Genomic DNA, 20,911 nt, shown 5'->3' on the forward strand with positions numbered 1-20,911 from the left:
CGTCGGTAATTAATTTATATGCTGCGTCCGATTCACAACGACGGATATTATAATATACGTTGACGGTTGGGGAAATGTATGAATTATGGACCTATATACTGCTGAGGTTGCAGTTCGGTTCCAAATGTTCAATCATATTATATTATGGTGGACCAATGTACGACCGTTTTATACTAGTAGAGTGGCAGTGTACAATATTACACCGTCCGAAATGGGCTTGTGCGTTTTTCATTCCCCGGAAAAGTGTAAAACAACCAGCCAACACAGGATTTTCGTTAGCCGAAAAAACATTTCAGTATAATGTATGAAACTAAGAATATTTTAAAAGTAAATAAATCATTACCTATATTAATTTGGAAATCAAAACAGTAATATTTGAGACGCCTTAACAAAACACAGCAATTAATATTTTCCAAAAATGATCACACACAATTTTTATATTATTATGATATAAATATTTAAAACTTGATGTACATAATATGTAATATAATATTATTATTATTTAAAGATTTATCAGATTTATAAAATGTTCCAACATTTACCGGACACGATTTGGGTGAATCCGCGTTTGTCATAAATTACAGTTTTTATTTTCCAAATTACTTATATATCACCAACATATTTTGAAATTGTATTTAAAATCAATTTTTTTTTTAGTCCCAAAAGGAGCTGGTTTCTAAAACACAAAAGTCCATTGTTAAATCAATCATAATAATATAATATACTAACATTGTTTTGAGGTTTTCGTCTGCCTACAGAAACAAGTATACTCTTCTGAAATTCAAATCCAGGAATAATATATATAATAGGTCCTTAATCAAAAATGGCAATCAACAGACATTTTTCTGGACCAAACATATATAAGTAATATTATCTTCTGTCGCTTTCAATTCTCGGTCCGTTACTCCCGTACGGTCGAAGGCAATATCGTCCGAGCTTCGTAATTTACGATGACGTTTTTGTGCATGATATGTCCCCTTTGCCCAGAAAATAGTGATTTGACCGCACAATATATGTCAAAACTTTCAGAGAATACGATTAAAAATGGAAGCAAAACCACTCCACTTGGATAATGGTGTTCTTATAGTGTAGTCGGATATCGTTTGCCAAAAAAAGAAAAAAAACCAAACTTTCGTTCTGAATGTGTCAGCGTCATAAACTATTTCTGGACAATGCTAATACAATTTAGTAAAAGGGTAACGCCAAATGTAGACTAAAATCAAAAATGGCATATGTGGTTTTAAGAAAGAGCGATAATCGATTAAATGGAATTTTGCCGTGAAATATTTTATAGGAAACACTATGTGACTAGCGTACCTATAGAAATAAAATAGTCTATCGTTATATACCAACATAAATTATACTAGTCGTACTATTCTTTATCTGTAATATAAATTGGTGACTCCGAATATGTTGAGTGCGTCTATCACTCCTCCCCTCATACCAAAACACACATACAAAACCAATAAACTAAAGAAATAGGAACATTGGATTACCTTCTTAACAAGTCATTTATTTATATTACAGTTCGTTCAACGTCAAAATGTCGTTTCTAATAACACACAAACTCAATCTTTGACTAGGTTCATTAGGTATGAAAACTCGAAGCTACCTACACGTCAATGTACCGAGATTGCCTATACAATGCGCCGGCCAACGGATATATAAGAAATAAGAATACATGCACACACACAGTATTAATAACATTACTTTTCGACGACTCATAACGCAACTGGTTATATGGAAAAGATAATACAATCGCATATTTCAAGATATTGCAATTTAATTATGTTTATAATGATTCAATACCAATATAATTCTATGGTTGTTATGGGCAATTTAAACATTGCTAATTATAATCTACGAGTATTTCTTTATTGACATTAAAATTAAATTTTGTTTGAATTATTTCATAGCGATTTTAGTAGATTGCGGATTTGTTTGAACTTACATAATATTATATGGCTGATACAAACTGAATGTTTCAAACAATTAAATAAAATAATATTAATAATATGGTTGACGCTATATTCTTTATCTTGTAGATATTTGTGCTCAATATTACATATTTTACGTTAATCGCATATTTGCATATTGGTGTTACATTACTTACATTTTTAAACAAAATCAGGTGAAAATAAGGGAAATAAACAGAAGAAAAATGTTGGTAGATTGGCCACAATGCAAGTGGAAGAGAGTGTGTGCACGAGATTTTAAACGTTCACTATGGCAGTGATTTACTAATTCACTAACTTCCTATTGGCTAAGGCCTATAGAATTAGAAGTCTTGTGCCTATATTCTATAACTTCTGTCAACGGTTCTTAAGAAGATAACTACATAAAAAAAAGTTTTACAATCGAGTCAGCGCTGTTTGACTTTTACAACATTAAAAATTACATGGTAATCTATTGTTTTATTAGTGGAAAAAATCCAATATAAATTTATATTGGTTTTATGTTTCACATCTTTTATTATTATTTACATATTTGAATAAAAATAAATATTTATGCTATATATTATAAATGTATATATTTTTACTTTTAAATATAAATAAATCTGTGTCCTACATAAATACGATTAACAGATCAAAATTAGTTAACTAATTATCAAGCCATTTACAATAATTTATGAAGCATTTGAACTATTTGGAGCTCCCAATAATGTAGACACATATATGTTTTGTACCTAGATTTTTTAAGTACAAGTCAATGTAATAGGTTTTGTAATATATACCTTTAATAACAACTACAACAATGTAGAGCGTGCAATACGTTGTGGATACAAAGTCCACCCCAGCTTCCAATTAATATTTGATTTATATTTTCTAATCATGACCTTTTTTTTTATATATATTTGTTAAATTGTTTTTAATTTTTGATTTCATTATATTTTATTGTCTTTATTTTCCTAGTTGGTATACATATTTTGTGCTTTGATTATTTTTTTCTCAGAATAACACAATTGTTAACAAGTAACCAATTAAGTTTATATTTTTAATACACAATATATAATATTTAGACAGAACAAAAATCAAATTGTATTAATTGTGTTTGAAGAATAACAAATCAATGGAATCGTAAGGATGTATCTCATAAATACATTTATTAATGTGCAAACAAATTTATTAGGTAATGTGACTGTGTGAAGGAGACGAAATTGCCTTCGTGGTTCCACGATCAGTCTTTGATAATAACTTCAACCGAAATAAAAATACACTGCGTGTATTTCAGTAATTAAGTACTATTCATAAATTTACCGAGGGTTTTACAAAAATTAAAATATATTAAACATGCCATTGGCTTTGTATTAATATTTTCATCAAACTTGCGTGGAAAAAATTGTATGATAAAATATATTATACAACATTTACTTTAGGACAAAAATAATGAATTGCACAACACTGAAATACGTTACAAAAGTATACAATCGTTTTAAATATTTAAGAGAACAATTTTGGGTGTGTTTAATATTATATATGTTATATACTGTATGCATATTTTGCATTACACTTAATTCACATAATACATACATAATATGAATGATTTACCAATAAATATTATAGGTACATAATATATATATATATATCTGTTAAAATGACAGTACTCATACAATTTTTTATTTGAAAGAATAAAATTTAATGACTTTTATAAACCTAACGATGACGCATACATAATATTATATAAGTAAGCGCAACGAAAGTACGAACAAATATACGTACGTACTATAATATTTACAACACAATTTTCCAACAAGTAAAAAAAGAGATCGTACCTATCATTACTTAATATTAGAATAGTAACAGATTAATAAATGTTTCCTTAATTCCCGCATAAAATAGTTTCCATGAGTTCGTTTAAAAGATATGGTTAAGATTTAAAAGTCTTAAAAACTTTTTCTTTTACTTTAAGTCCCGTTAAGATTATATTTTAAGCTGAAGAAAACAAGACAACATTATTTGTCCTTACTTACAACTACAGACACTGTAGTAAACGTCATGCGGTCATATAATATTTAAACGTTCAAAAACAACCGTTAATAATGTTTAAAAGGATTTTTTTTTTTTTTGGCAAAAGTAAGTTCAAAACGTCAAGTGTTGATAAATGATGTTTGACTCATGTCAACATGCCTTCTGGGAGACGTCGCCTCTTACACTGTGATCAAAATCGTATTATTTATTCCTCGACTTTTCGTAAAACGCGTGTGTATTCAAACGGCACATACTTGTCATTCTAAAAATTATTTATAAGACGCGTAGAAATATGATTGTGCATTTAAAATGACGAAAACTGTTTGGTGTGGTAGCAGGTATATTCTTTTTGGTACGTCACCAGGGACTAGACGCACCACGCACACGATACTTATATTCAAAACATATGAAAAAAAAAAAAAATGAAAATTGTCCACTATGATATAATTTATATCCTACATGGGTTAGGTTAGAGGTGTTTCGAAGTGCAAGTTTACGAATTCACAAAATGTAGGGTGTATATATATTATAACGATGAATAACAATGGAATTCCGTACGAAACGAATAATAATAAATAAAAACAAGAGAGTTCACTCATCTGCTGCTTAGTAGGTTTTTAATGTACACCGCCAAGGATTAGATCATCGTAATGATTGTTTGAAAATTTAGAGCAATTAATAAAACTATTTTGAGTGGATGTCGGTGTGATATACGTACCTAAATATTTTCATATTTGTTATGTATTCAGTATTTCCGTATGTTTAACATTACATCAGAAGAGAAAATTATGTATAAATATAATATGATTTGGTGTATAAAAACCTAAACATTTTAAATATATATAGTATAAATAACCCAAAATTTTATATTGAACATATTTAATCACTAGCATATTGTGTTAAATTATATATTTGGTTTAAATTTCAGAATTTCAGAATTATTTTCTATGGAATTACGAAGAGTTACGAAGGTACCTCTTAGATTGCAAGTTAAAATGATTGCACTGTTTTCTCGTATTCTTGTCTTGTTTCGATAGTTTTTGCTTAAACAATTATAAAAAATATCAAAAACTGAAATAAATGACTTTTTAAAAGTTTTCTCAATAAGATAAAATTGTCTACTGGAAAATGGGTAAGTACCTATACGTATTAGTAAGTTGGTCAAAAAGTTGATCACAGATAAAAAAAAAATAAACAATGAATTGTATAACTACTAGTTCTCTCGTTCTGATCGGATTCTAAAACGCAAGAACTAAACAATCTTAGTGAATTCTAATACATTTATTTTTTGGTAATTCGGTGTTTAAATACATAACCTTGCATACCTATCCTTTTATTTTGTGTTTTTTAGTTTTAAATAAATAACTTGAGACATTGGTAAACCATAAACCCTTTTTTTTTTATTTAATATAGGCAATAAAAAGTTTACTGTTCGCGTAAAGGTGAATGTTATGAAACTTTATGACAGTCATTAAAATTTATTGTGATTGAAAAAAATTATGAATTATTTACCATCGTATTATGGCATACTTGTACATAAAATAATAAATTTCTAATTAAGATAATTTTATGTTATGCACTTTATTATTTTATTTAAACAACAATTCGAATCATCTTGTATTAATTTCTTACATAAAGATAGGTATCTGCTATAATATGCGGGAATGAGTAGAGTAAACAGTAGAATCTTAATATCTTTAATACTCGATAAGTAAAAATTCGAAAGAGCGAATAAATCCACTCAATTTTATTGCTAAAAACACTTAAATATAATATGCATTATTCAATAATTCAAGATTCGTGATAAATCCAATATATATATATATATATTTTCCATCCACGAGGTACTTTATTATGAAAACGTTTACATATTTACACTTAATATAATATTAATAATATATATCAGTTCAAGGAGAATATTATTACCACTATTTTATCTTTAGGTTGAATTTTACTCACATTATAGTGGCATGTATTAATTCGAGGGACGTTTTTATCTGTCATATTTATTCTAATATCGAAATAGCTTAAAATATTTTGCACTGACCTCGGTTCCTTGGACTTTCAACTTCATGTGGTCTTCACGAGTAGTCTTGCCGTCTTTTCTTTTTTTCCAACAATATCCATCACGTCTGTACCGCACTTTCTTCCTGCTGTACAATAACATTGAACCACTCTTGGGCCTAAAAATATAGTATTCGTTCTAAAGTTTACTCAACCAAGACTTAATTTTCAGCAGTTAAGTAGATTCAAAAATAAATTACAAATATTAATTATATATAAAAAATAAGTATAATATTTAGTATCAACATTCAATAGTATCTATAATGTATAGTATAGTTATTTATAATTTAGTTTTGGGTGATTATAATTTATTTGGTATTATTGCATACGTTTTTTTTTATTGTATTCAAATAAATTATATTATCTATATTGAAATTCAAAAATATTATTTTTAACACCTGTAACTTAGGAAAAAATAAACAATAAATTTATTAAATTGTTACACCTTGTATTCATGAACCACTCTCTAACATTTATTGAAAAATTTATAATTTTGAGTATGTATTTTTGGTTCTATAACTGAAAGTCACAGTTTGATTTTTGAAAATTTGGTTGAGACATTTTTAATGAAATTTAATTTATGTTATAGTTATAAATCATTTTTTTTTACAAGATAATAAAATACATTACAATATGGCAAGTTAGGCGAATCGTCCACATTATAGTTACTTACAATAGGTACTGCGATAATCTTTTAAAGTGGACAAGTGGTGGCATTAAGTTGAATATATATATATATATATATTAAATAACATCGTTTAATGACTTTTATTAGGCATTCATACAATAAATTCAATTTCGTGAGTTTTCAACTGTATAATAATAAAGAATCAATGAATGTGAGATATTGGGTGTATTGGGAAATTATTGGAACAAAACAGTTAAAGATTCTTCGCTCCGCCCATTATTTAAAATAAGAAATGTCAAGACATCTGGTCAAAATAATATAAATTCTTAAGGACAAATCATCAAAAGATAGCCTAGAATAAGTTCACCCGAACGAACATTCACCTATTGTAAAAAACTTCGATTTAAATTTAAGATTGGTAGATGAAATAATACATTCAATTTAAAACTTCATAATATATTTGTTCTTGGAGCACTTGGAGCACTTGGAGCTATCATTGAACAAAATACCTAGTTCCTTTAGTTATTCATAAGTGATGAAAGATTTTACCAATAATTAATATGTATTCAATATATTTTTTTTTATACAAATTAAAATAATATTATAGAATACCAAATGGCTATTCATTCCTTACTTCTGCGAAGCAGTGTTTCAAATAGAATAAGTAATAGTTCAGTACCTAATTATTTTGTTACATCAATAAAATAATATATGACCTAGATTTATACAATTCTGAACAGCATTATGAAGGACGGGATGTAATTTAATAATTATATTGGAAAAATCAATTAATTGTTTTTACATTAATCATAATAATTTTTAATAAAACATGTGTAAACGTTTTATTTCACTTCACTAAGCACATAATAATATTGAAATAATGTGCTTAATAATTCAGATCCAATCGTATTAGTTAATTAATTTAAAAATCATTTTTTTTGAGTGCAGTTTAGAACTAATGTAGTCATTTATAAGTCATTTTTCAAATTCCTAGAATTTCAAAAAACAAATTGTCATTCGGTCGACCATCATAATAATATATTATGATAAACTGACTGTACTAAAATTGTGAGTGTCCGGATCAATTAAATTTATTGATGTACGTACTTTTACCGTCACAAAAATATTCATATTTCCTTCTTTATTCCTATTATAATATTATCAGTTTGACAATGAAAAACTGTACCAACAGAAGCTTAATAATAAATAAATAATTATTGAATTTATACAGAATTCATTTTATAATATATTCACTGGTATTTATAGTTGATAAGTCATTCATAATTAAATAATATTCGGAAACTTCCTAAAATGTTTTGTTTTTTTAAAATAGTTACATCCTTAGGTATGCAGATTTAAAAAAAATCGACTTGAATTCCTACAACTTTTTCAAAGAGACGTTGATTTCCTCTCTTTCTTCCTTGAAATTACTGGCACTTAAAATGTTTCTGGTGTTCTATAAGGGTATAAAAAAAACCAAGTCACCGGAGGTTTTCGTAAATGATCTTTGCTTCTGAATCGCCGTTATAGTGCTCTCTCGAGTAGTTTCTTGACGGGTGACAATTTAATTATTTATTCTTCGTTTATTCGAAAACTTTTCAATCGCGGGCGAAAGGCTACGAAAACATCAACTTCATTTGCAAACTTTAAAACGAAAGTTTTTTTTTTTCGCACTGTTTTGCAAAACAAGTCAACAACACTCTGCTGTTAGTTATTCACGGAGAGTAGAACAAAAAAAAAAACGAACACGTAACCTTTAAAGTCATTAAAGAAAACCTCCGGTTCATCTGGATACTTTTTTTTACTTTACCTAGTTACCGATGAGTGCATATAATATGACATGTTTGACTTCGTCGGTACAAATTTATAAAGTTATAAATTTAATACAGTATCTGTAGGTCTAAGTTAAAGTACATCGTAATCGCTACCGTCCTATCCACGATTTTTGAAATATTCTATTCCAGCACAGAGTTTACATTGTAACTAGGTACAATTAAAATTGTAATAATTTGCGAACCAATGGTTACAAGTTATAACAATATATTGGTATTAATTACGAAAGCGTTTTCAGTAAATTACCATATTAATATCACCAGCAAGGCTTACATAATTAAATAGATTTACTTACAAAAAATGTTTATTAAAGATATGATATTATAATGAATTATTATGTTTCAGGATTTTCATCAATGAATTCAAGTTACTTGATTTTCGTAAGGCGTCTGAACCAAAAACATGAAGATTAGATGGACTTAAAAAACATTAACGTGCTATAAGGAATACATAATAATAATAATAATTTATAATAACATATTTTAATTACCTATATAGTAAACATATGATTATTTTAATAATTTTTGGATTTTTTTTTAAACTATAATCTTAAGTAGGCACTAGGAGGCACGTATAAGGAGTATATTATACAATATATATAAATAGCAGTGTTGATTAAAATTATTTTGTCTAGGGGGAGGGACTAATTTTTGTATCATTAACTAAATTTTCATAATTAAAAATATGATATTTATGGTTACCGTATAGGTTACCGTTATTAATACCATATCTATAAGTTATTATAGACATTGGAAAGAAGGTCATGAGAGGGAATCTATTCTAATCCTGTTTGACGATAACTGATAAACATGTTGATTACCTTAACTCATTAATTTTATTATTAATACTTAGCTGTACTTAATATTCGGTACAATATTCGGTGCAACCGTTTTACATTTTTACAAGGACACAATATAATATATGAAATATAGGTGTTGTTCTTTTAACAATATTTTAATTACCAGTTTTACAAAATTATGACTAACAAGAAAATTAAATTGTTGGCTTGGTTAAAAAATATTTTACATTAAGAGGACGTCACACCCGCATGTGTTGTTTAAATCTTACAAATGTACAACTTGTATGTTATTTTTAACTTCAACTTCCAACTAACCAAGTCCAACTGTATTTTTGAATAGCGTACCTATTGTAAAATTGTTAAAAGGACAACATCTATATTTCTATCATATAGTAATCGTGTTGCGTTTTTTGAATGTAAAAAGGTAAAACATCATGTTACACCCATTATATTATGATATAAATATGTTGACAAAAGGTTATTCCTATACTGAATACCTCATAAACTATTTGCTAATTGATCAATACATCATTTTAAACACTGATTTTTTAGAATTTTTATGAATGTATGTAATAGTATAATCGACGATCATTTTAATTTTGAATAATTTTATATAACCAATTTTACAGTGTTACAAATACGTGTTCTTGAAAAACATCCATTCATAATTTTTAAAACAACTTTGGCTAAAAACTATTCTTGTTCCTCTTCTAGTTGCACATCATCTAAAATAAATTTTAAATAATAAATTTTAAATAGGGATTAAAGTGGGAGGGACTCAGTCCCCCTACTTCTAATGGTTGTTAAAAAGCGTCCCCTTTAACAAATTAGGATTATTATTATTCAGGGTTAAAAGTGGAATGAGTATGCTTACACAATCACTGTTTATACACTACACATACATCAGACATTACACATAAAATTATTTATGGAGCGCTTAAAACTAGGTATATGGAGGCAGTAGTCCCTCTGGAATTTTTTTCCCACTTTCAGCCCTGATTTAAAAAAATATAACATTGAATTACTCACTAAATGAAATAATAATAAACTATTATTATAGGTATGAAAAGTCAATTATTTTCTAATTTCTTCTTGTTATTAATCACATTGATCATACTAAACAAAAAATCAAAAAGTAAAAATATATTTTTAAAAAGCAGGTAAGTGGATGTCACTCTGTCGTACAGTAGATTACAAGTGGGTCATTGTATAATGGATTGTATTAGACTTGAATTCAATGATATAATATCATTGTACAAGAAAAACGATTCAGAGCGGAGACGGTATGTATCTAAAACTTATCCCATGAATTGTATATTACCTAAACAGTGGAAATAATATATAAAGTTTAATTTATAATGTAATCGCATAAGTATTTTATATGAAATCAAATACTATCCGATGTCTTGTGTAGGTTAAACTAATTTTTCTTTAGTGTATTTAGATACCTACTTGAAAATTCCATTTCTTTCCAGTTTCGGAGTTGGCAAATTTGTATTACATTTCTTTTGTTTTTAATTAGTCTATGAAAATCACGCGCAGAAATATTTGATTTATTATATCTTGGGCATTTGGATTTCTATGCACGAATCTTGTCCATCGTACCAAAATAACAGTACACAGAATAAAAAATATCCAGCCTACAATGGCCATTGATATAATGAACCATTTGAAAACATCCCTAATCATCATTGTGTTAATTGTGTAGGTAATCAATTTTAAAATTAAAAAAAAATTATTAATTTAATAGTCACATTTATTTTATTATAATATATACCTACTTGTTTACTTTGTCAATAGAATAGCCAGACATAAAGTAAAAAAATATTTTTCAAATGTTATACTTTTGAACTCGTCAGCTATTATACACGTATTATTTCATTCGTACGTGCAAGTCAAACATAGACATTTTTATTTTTAAATATTTAAGGATTTTTTTTAAATACAAATTTTATTCCACACAATAACTCAAAATTTATAAAATATGATACACAGCTAACGTGCTAAAAAAATGTGTATATCTTATATAGCAACTGAACAAAATATTATATTAACTATGTACAATACAGTGTACCTATACATATCTGGTTTATTTATAAACAAAAGTTGTATTATGAAAGAAAACCGGATCCAATTTAAAAATTACGAAAATGTAATATTATATATGTTATTATATTGTATGTGTGTAAAATATATAATATTGTCTAGATATCAAAAAAAAAAATATTTATCAAACATTTAAATAATTTAATAATATTGTTCACACGATCGCACTATTTTTAGTAATTCACCATTAAAACGTAAGTAATAAAATCAGAATGAGACAAATTATAATATTATAAATTACTGAACTTTATTTTCATCGAAAAATATACATTAAAAATGTATACTGAAGAACCTTGAACTGTCAATGTATTTCTTTATATAATTGAGATGGTTACAGGTGTTGTGCCTCTGTTTCAAATATTATGTTAAAAGTTTGATGTATTTTGTGGATACTTTTTTTTGTTTTACACATTTTACCAACCTAATTATTATCATTCTATAAATTTGAATATTTGCTTGTTGAATATTGTTCAATACAAGTTGACATAATTACAATGTTGTAAAATGTGTTACTTGTTCATAAAGTTATTTTCTACGTTATGTATCTTGCAGTTCGAAAACATGAAATTAGGTAAATAGTATAAGGTTTTAAAAATAATAAATTACTTCATTAATTTCATCAATATGGCTTTTAGTTATGTTAAAAAATTTGATCGATGATGAGTTTATGACAAAGTAGATGGATATTTAGTACTTTTATCTTAACGTGGCTAATTACAAATAATAATGTAGAAATACGAGGGAATTCATTATTATAAGTAAGCTCTAAAAACTTAGTTAAAATAATTTAAAAGCCATAGAAACACTCTAATAGAGCATTCTTATGTATTATTGCTAATTAGAATATTAAGTATCTATTTATGTTAATGTTATATAGCAAAAAAAAAAAACAATCTTGTGTTACGCCCATAATACAATAATTCTAGAATGTTAGTTTTATTTTACGACTTGATAAGTTAATATTAATAAAACAAATTATAATAATACATAATTAAAGTATACCAAGCTACAAAATAATTTAATTAGGATCGTACTTACTACCTACCTTTTCTTATCTGTAAATTTCGTGACGTTTTTAATTTATATTTTTAAAAAAGCCGTATATTTTTTTCTAATTAGGAATTAAAACAGTTTATATTTTGTTAGAGTATAATAGTTTTGAATGACTATTAGCATCCCAATCTACCAAAATTTAACTACAGAAAAAAAAAAAATTTTGATTTAATATAAATGTCTTATGCAGGACTGGGTATTAGTTTGTTATAGTAATATATTAGTGCACAATACCTTCAAAACTCTCTAAAAACAATCTTTATCTAAAAAAAAACCTATTTTTATTTGAAATTAATTTTTGTTTTTTTTTATATAAATTAAATTGAATTTCGACTAACAAAGTCAGTGCTTCAGAAATCAAAATAATCAAAGAATAGGGACTCGATTATAGGCCATGTACTGATGTATGAAAAGTTTTTATACATCAGATTTAACTAATTGTTAATACATTTTAATTTAACCACAATGTTTTATCTATCTACTTATAGTTTAAAATACGGCAGCTTGTAAAGTAGTGAATCAGTTTAACTTTGTTTAAACACTGAACGTGTATCGTTATTTATCACCAACTACACGATGTTTTATAATAAGCTTTAGTAGAAAATTACAAATAGTTTTATCCATTTCATACGTGATACGTACACGGTGTATTAGGGTGTCGTAGACTCGTACCCAATAGGATTTGTACTACAATAACAGCACATTGAAATATTATACCAAATATTCGTGATACACTCGTGGCTTTATACCTATTATATCGGTACATATACACATTTTACATACTATTTGTATTCCAGGCTGACATCTTTACAAATTACGACGCCGATAGCCATTATTGTTGACGCAGCCGATAATTTCGATATCATAAAATATTATAATGCCGAATAATTTATTACCTTTAGATAATGGCTACGTTACAGCCTATATATACAGTGGATATTGTAAAAAACACTTATTTAGTAGACGCACAGTGTAGAGGCGAGGGCAATATAGGGAGGGACAATATCGTACCCAATCATTCTCGCGGCGCGCTTGGAATAATACAAGTGTTTGAATACGTTTTTGATATTTTCCAGTCGTTATTATTATTTAACACAATATAATATATTTTAATATAAAATTAACATGTAGCAGTGGTCCTGAAATAATCTGACTGAATAATAAAAATCGTATGATACAGATATACTTCTATTATACAATGAACTACCTTGAAATCTCGTAGGTCAAAATAATACTAAATAGGTAGGTAGTTAATAATATTTAATACACTATTTACCCACTTATAATATACCTAGTACCGAAGAACATTAATGATTGAGATACCTAATATTATCATTCTTATTTAATTGTATTTATTTTTATGGAGATCATTATATAAGAGTACAATATATGAGAACCTAAAAAATTTATGTCTGGCGACATTCCATATTATAAAAGACATAACATCGTTAAACATCTGATATCAACAATATAAATTATGACGACGATGACGAAGGCGACAAAAACCATTGTGGTGGTATCATTGGTTCACGGAGGATAAAATGTCCCGGTAACTGGTTGGAACAGCGATTAAGATAGGGCGCTACCCGGTAACGGTCGTACCTTATTCGTCGCCCTATCGACGGCCACCACGTCACCGTTGGTCAGTGTGACCGTACCGAACTGAATGACCGCATCCGCCGTCCCAGGAAGGTCGTACCACACGACGCCGTGACGGTATTTCACCGGCCTGCCTTTTCTCTTGGGACCCAGCAATATGTTGGCACCGGCCACCTGGCCGAACCGACTGAATTCGGTGTACAAGTCGTCTATGACGAAGTTGTCCGGCAGTCTGGCCACGTGCACGCACTCGGCATTCTTGATGTCAGGCGGCACTGTGCGTGGAGCCGGTGGCAGAGGTGGCGGAGGTGCTTGTGTGTCGGCCAGCGATGGTGTTGGTGATTTCGGTTTGCAGTCGTCACCGTCGTCGGTGCAAGTGGTGTTCTCTTCGAGACTATCGAGCTCGGGGATCGCGTCGTCGAACATGAACACCGTGCCGATGATGGATAACCTGCTCGGCAAGCACAACTTGACCACCGTCGACTGGACAACCTTCCGGCCCTCCGGGACGCTTCCCCACGGGCACATCATCTCGCCGACGACCAACACGACGAACCGGTTGGACCGGACCTGGATGGTGTCCACAGACTTGACGCACACCCGACACCGGTCATACCCCATCCGGACGGCGAACCCTTGCACGTCGTCCGGACCGTGCGCCGCGATATCCGCGCAGCAGGAACAGGTGTTCGGACCGGAGCCGTAGAGACCACGGAGCGTGGCCGGCCCGGTCACCAGTGCCGTGTAATAAGCGCGCGCGAAATTGTCACCGACCGCGCCAACCTGTTCGTCGGTCATCACCGCCCCCCAAAGTCCGGCGCACCCATCCGGTCGATTTCGGCGATGGTTTCACCGCCGCCGCCGTTTGGGTTTTGAATTTTGTTCGGTTTTTTCTCACCCCTCGGTCGTCGTCGACACGCGGTTATAACACGAGTGATGTAGTGACGAGTGTTCGGAGATGATCGTAAATGTCTGCTCTTCTAACGGTATATTATTACGAAAACAATTGCACATGAACGCCTTACGTTCGACGTTACGTTAAACTGACAAGTACACGAGTACGATCTGTTCGGAGCCATCGCGATGTATATAATGTGAGTTACGAGTATTTCTATAGTTACCGTCGTCTCGCACGTAAGTGGTGTTCGCTGAGATAATATTATTGACGATCGAATGGATCGGCTAGCAACTGCAGTATGTATAACAACGCAACGGTAAAAAATGATCCTCCCTACGCGTATTACGTCGCACTATGAAGTATTTTGATATGCTGTATTGGTATTTCGTGTTATTATATTATACTATCGTACCTTCGTGATATCTATGTGACGAACATCTATGAATAAGACGTTATATTAGTTGTATTAGCTATATTATGTTTAATTACAGCTTAATATAATATTAAACATCAAATATGTCTACTTCGGCTGTTAAAATAAAATATTGAATTTTTATGAAAAATTTTTTGTAATAAAAATAACTATAAATTGTATGTTTTTATGTACCTAATTATGTGATTTATATATTATTAACATAAAATAAGCAATAAATTATTTATTATGATAACATAAGATATTTTATAAAAAAAAAGTATTCAAAAGAAAATTGGTAAGTGTTCCGCGATTTCTAAAAATCTTCCATCAGGGGTCTGTGTTAATCAAAAGTTAAAAACAGCTAGTCTATTTATAATAGTTTAGGTACTTATGTATATTGGATATGTACAGTTATTTTGGCATGTCTCAAAAAACCAACGGTTTCCCAGAAACATAAAGCATTATTTTGGGGAAAAAACTATTTTAATGGGTCGAGTTTCGGGGCTTCCTCACGTATTCGGTCGGTTCACCTATGTAACGACTATATCGCCATGATTTTTGGGTCTTACAGATTAAAACCACTATTAAAAAATATATAATTATTGGTCATACCACCTGCAAATATTAGGAACAGAGCATTATTTTATGGATATTATAGTTTATTATATAAACATACCAAAATATCTTAAAACAATGGGGAAGGGGCATTAAAACAGAACACTCCCTCATTCGATAAGTAGTTATTTATAGGCGATGGGATTTGGTACTAGGGCTTATGGTATTTCGGTATTTTAGTAATTATTACCGTTGTTATTGAAATTACTGAAAATACTGTATACAGTATACATTTATAATTTATATGGGTAATCATAATATAATCTATTATATTTTATCTGATAACACATTACTGAAGACAAAAACAACTATTTTTAGAATTCCCATTTGACGTTGGTCATGTTGTTATGATTATTTTTAATAAATACCCCCCAATGGTATTACAAAATATTTTGTGTAATTTTGAAACAAAATAAATAATTATAAACATAATTTTTAAATAGATATTAAATATTCCTGGGTCGTAAAAAGTTCTCTGAATAGACAGATCTTAAATCTTTAAAAACTATATTTTTCTATAACTATAAAGCTTAAACATGGCACTAAACTAATAGTATATTTATTAAAATTATTAGTAGAAAAATAATTTTCCGACTACAAATATTGAAGGTTATTTTGTAAATTTTTTTTTTAAATCAACACTTACCTAAATTTAAAAAAAAATTAAGTTGGTTTCTTAGTTCTTTTAAGTTTTCAGTAAATACTGAGTTATAACTTCAATCGACTCACTAAAATGCACGGACAATCAGCGCATTCAGAAGTTCACAACAATGGAAAAAAGTGTTCCACTATAAATAATTTTGAAATGAAAAAATATTGACTACAACTAGCAAAGAAACATTTAATTATTTTTTTTTCATTTGTTATAGTAAAACAATATGCTGACATTTATAATATAAAATATATATAAAAGTAGTAAATGTTGGATAAAAAATTGTTTTATAAGTAAAATGTGTTTAAGAATTGATGGCATATTGAAATAGAAATTTTGTAATAAGTGAAAAATGATAATACTAAACTGTCTATTGCCATGGCCAAAAAATGATTATATTTATTTTAATCGTTCAGCGTGATAACTGATGACAAGTATTTATTCGACATAACTCATCTGCAAAAAGTACTATCCTATGATATCTTATCTTATCTTTTTACAACAGAGACCAGACCGTAAAAATAATGTACCTACAATATTATACTGGTATTGATAAGTGCCTAATCATTATTTGATATGAATGATTGAATAATTATTCAAATATAAATGAATGTCAACGACAAATATCAAAACTAAATAATTAATCGCAGTTCGATTTATTTGAACAATAATTAATCTATGTCTAGTTTATTTGAATTGGTCAGTAACCTAAACAACGTATTCTAATAAGCTCATCGGTCAGTTGGATAAATAGTAAATACATAGGTAATAGTCAACAACTATCGTATAACTAATTACTTGATTGTTGATAGCCATTAATCATTAGTCAACAGTACCAACACTGGTCACTAATAGTAATGTGTAACTTAGTTATTGATTTATATAATGGTGCATGGAAGGTTATTGGAGCACATATTGTATTTAAATTACTTTTTTTAAAATTCAAATTTAAACACACAATTTACTATGCGTGTTGTTTAATTATATAGTATACACGATACGTATCTTTATAACATCAGAGATATGACTGTTACAGGTGCCTAATAGACTAATAGTTATTGCCTAAGTAGTTTGATATGTTAGTTGTTAAGAAAGTGTACAAATTCAAACTGTTCCATTTAGACGTGACTTTTAAATGTTTTTTGATTTAAAAAGCTGCTAGAACATTTAACTTGAATTCGGAAGAGAGCTTTAGAAAAAGTTTTAAAAAGTACTCGTACTGGACGGATGTAAATTGCAAGCGCACGTGTACACACACATATACACAAACACATACTCTTACACTGTCATCCACAAAGGACAGTCCCGACAAAGTGATTTATGTACACCACATATAATAAAATATTTTCAGTTGGCGGAATAATGGCAAAAGCGCATCCTGAAAAATATTTTATTATTATTGTTATTTTTTTTTTTTTTTTGGCCAGATTTGCAAAATATCCTTAGGGTTCTAGATTACACACGGTATCTCTTGCATACAAGCCTTTAACACACATTTTAACAAACAGCCATATGTGTTTAACTTAAAAAAATATATAATCATAATTTACTTAAACACAAATACACGGACAAATGACACGTCAAAATTTAGCAAAATATCCTGTCATTTTATCCACTATTTGTTTTTGAATAATCAATAAGCTAACAAGAAACTAAAATAAAAATGTCCACAACAAGTAAAAAAATAATCTTGTGCATAATTGTAGGTTCCTATAAGATAGAGGAGTAGAACAATATATTGTCATGTATTTTATTTTATACAATATTATCTATAGCGTAAACTAAAAAAAAATTACACAATAATATGTCAATATATGATTAAAATATATTTAACAAAACATAAATAATAATTATTATTACTTAAACTGTAATTATTATCAGGAATTAGTCGATAAAATATTAAATGGATCGTTAACTTCAATCTAAAATTACATAATATGCAAACGTTTGAAATGTATTCACATATAAACGTCGGTACTTTGTTCTGTTATATTATATTGTGATAATAAAAAAAAAAAATGTTGGAAGCCATAGTACACTATCGATCTGAGTACCTACTTTTGTCTTTAAATTGTATAATAGTTTGTAAATAGGGTGTTTTACGTGATAATGTTAGAATACCTACTAAAACGGTTTTATTTTGATACGAATAATACAATAATGTTATATAGAACGTTGGTAGAAGTTCATAATGTAGCACAATAATATACGCAAAATCATTTTTACCTTTTTTATTTACTATGGTTATATAAGTTATTTTTGCGATTCAGACTTTTGCACTACAGCATACATATTATGTGAATTTAAACGGTATGTTTGAGTTGATCAAATTTAGTTGAACGAATTCAATTCAAATAGATATTAGGATATAAGTACCATTATTATTATAATAATTAATACCTAATAATTTGTTATACGATGTGTTATAATGTATGCTAAAGTAGTTTTTAAAATTATGATATTGATATAAGCCATAAATAATAACTATGTAGAAATCTTACCTTATTTTTACTTCTTTTGACTGCCATTCGCTATGTCTTTCAAAATTGATTAATATTGCTGCTATTTCCTAGAAATATAATAATACAATATAATTTTTAATTTATATACAAGTACAATTTTCGCATTAAATATATTTAAAAATATTAAAATATACGTATAAGTTATATTATTTAAATGATTTATCATTAATAATATAATTTAACAAATGAAATGTAGGAAATTATTTTACCTATACATTTTATGAAATTCAATTAGTAATAATGAAAACGGATACCGAAATAGTTTTGACATACGTTAATTATAGTTATCATTAACTTTTTTGATTTATGTTTTGTGTATAATAGTTCTGAAATATAAAGATAAATATTAAGTTTTGTTCAAAAGTTATTATTTAAAAAAAATATTATTTATAAATAAAAACACTGAATATTTAATTCTGGTTTAAAACTTATCATAATTAAAATCAAGTCCTTTTTTCTTTAATGCAACTAGCTTTTATTTAATTTTTTATAAGCTACCCTAAAATTGTACTCATGCATGATATATTATGTTTCATAACAATACAACTGTAGAATCAATTTTTAAAATGCACATACTTTACATTTTACTGTTAGATTTGTTCTATTCTTATAATAGAATTTATTTTGTCTCAATAAAATATTTAAAATTGTACCTATTAACAACAATGTATATTCTGAAAATCAACATTTTTCAATTTATAGTGAGTGTTTGTCTTGAAGTACACTTCAAAAAAATCTTTTAACATTAACCTTATAGGGAGTTTTTTTATTGGGTTTTTATTGGGTTTATTGTTTTTTTTTTGTTTTATTATTCAGTCCATGCAAATATAAACTCATCTTATTTTACGAATGATTAAATACCTTATAGTTAGGTAGTTAGTTTATTTAAAGGATTGAAATAGAATATTTTTGAATGTAAATTTCTAATATCACTAATTTTTGTAATACTTAAAAATCGATTTTAAAACAAAATGTTACATTGAATTAAGTTCCATAAACCCTTATAAGTTAAAAATATTGGGGAAAAATTATACTAATTATTATTTTTCCGCTTGTAACCATTTTATCGGAATTTGTTCATAAACCCTAATCAAGTAAATATATTTTTTTTATAGCATTATAAGCGAATATTCAACATTTGATTATTTTTATCAATTCACAATGTTTTAATATAATTGGTTTTTATTCTTCATATTTATACGAATAAATCAACGTTTATAAATTTTTTCAAACCATATATTATAGTTAAGAACTTAAGATATGGTACCCTTAAACTAAAATAGTAATTAAGGGTAAAAGTTATAGGAAATTATAGCATAACTAAATACACAGTAGGTTCCGGTCAATACTTTTTTAAAATCTAATTAATATTTAGAAAAATGTTTTAAATACTTTTCTTTTAAATTCAATTGTTTTAAGAAGAATTTTTCATTGAATGCTGTAACTTATTGCTGGCTCATAAATACATTATAGGCGAGCGCGGTATTCACTTTATTATTAAACTTTTTGGATCGAAAATAGAACCACTTTTAAGTGTCATTGAGTACAAAGAGAAAAAATATAATTAAAAAAATGTTTAATACATATTATAATATTTTGACTTCTTAGTCAATACAATATTTTATAGTTATTGTTTTTTTTTTTACCCAACCAATTGTTTTCTAAATTTTAACTTTTCCAATTTCCGTTAGTACCTATATTATAGACATACATATTATATAACAATAATTGTCTAACCACTAAAGAAACTTTTACCTTC

At 28.1% G+C, this 20,911-nt stretch overlaps 1 protein-coding gene and 1 long non-coding RNA gene across 5 annotated transcripts in view; both read right to left on the minus strand.

The window, feature by feature from the left end:
* Positions 1–20,911, minus strand: part of LOC100574895 (calmodulin-binding transcription activator 1) — a 118,744-nt gene that overhangs the window by 25,535 nt on the left and 72,298 nt on the right. For all 4 annotated transcript variants that reach the window (XM_029487424.1, XM_029487421.1, XM_029487420.1 and 1 more), the window contains exons 4-5: positions 19,132–19,199; positions 6,016–6,151 (exon numbers count right to left, since the gene is read on the minus strand). In XM_029487424.1, the coding sequence (XP_029343284.1) occupies positions 6,016–6,151; positions 19,132–19,199 (204 nt within the window). The remainder of the gene's footprint in view (positions 1–6,015; positions 6,152–19,131; positions 19,200–20,911) is intronic.
* On the minus strand, positions 9,863–11,217 carry LOC115033752. Its single transcript, XR_003839058.1, has 2 exons — positions 10,745–11,217; positions 9,863–10,017 (listed from the first exon to the last, which is right to left on the minus strand). It is a non-coding gene; the product is annotated as an uncharacterized LOC115033752 (long non-coding RNA).

The sequence above is a fragment of the Acyrthosiphon pisum genome, chromosome X (genome assembly GCF_005508785.2).
Source record: "Acyrthosiphon pisum isolate AL4f chromosome X, pea_aphid_22Mar2018_4r6ur, whole genome shotgun sequence".
Classification (NCBI taxonomy): Eukaryota; Metazoa; Arthropoda; class Insecta; order Hemiptera; family Aphididae; genus Acyrthosiphon; species Acyrthosiphon pisum.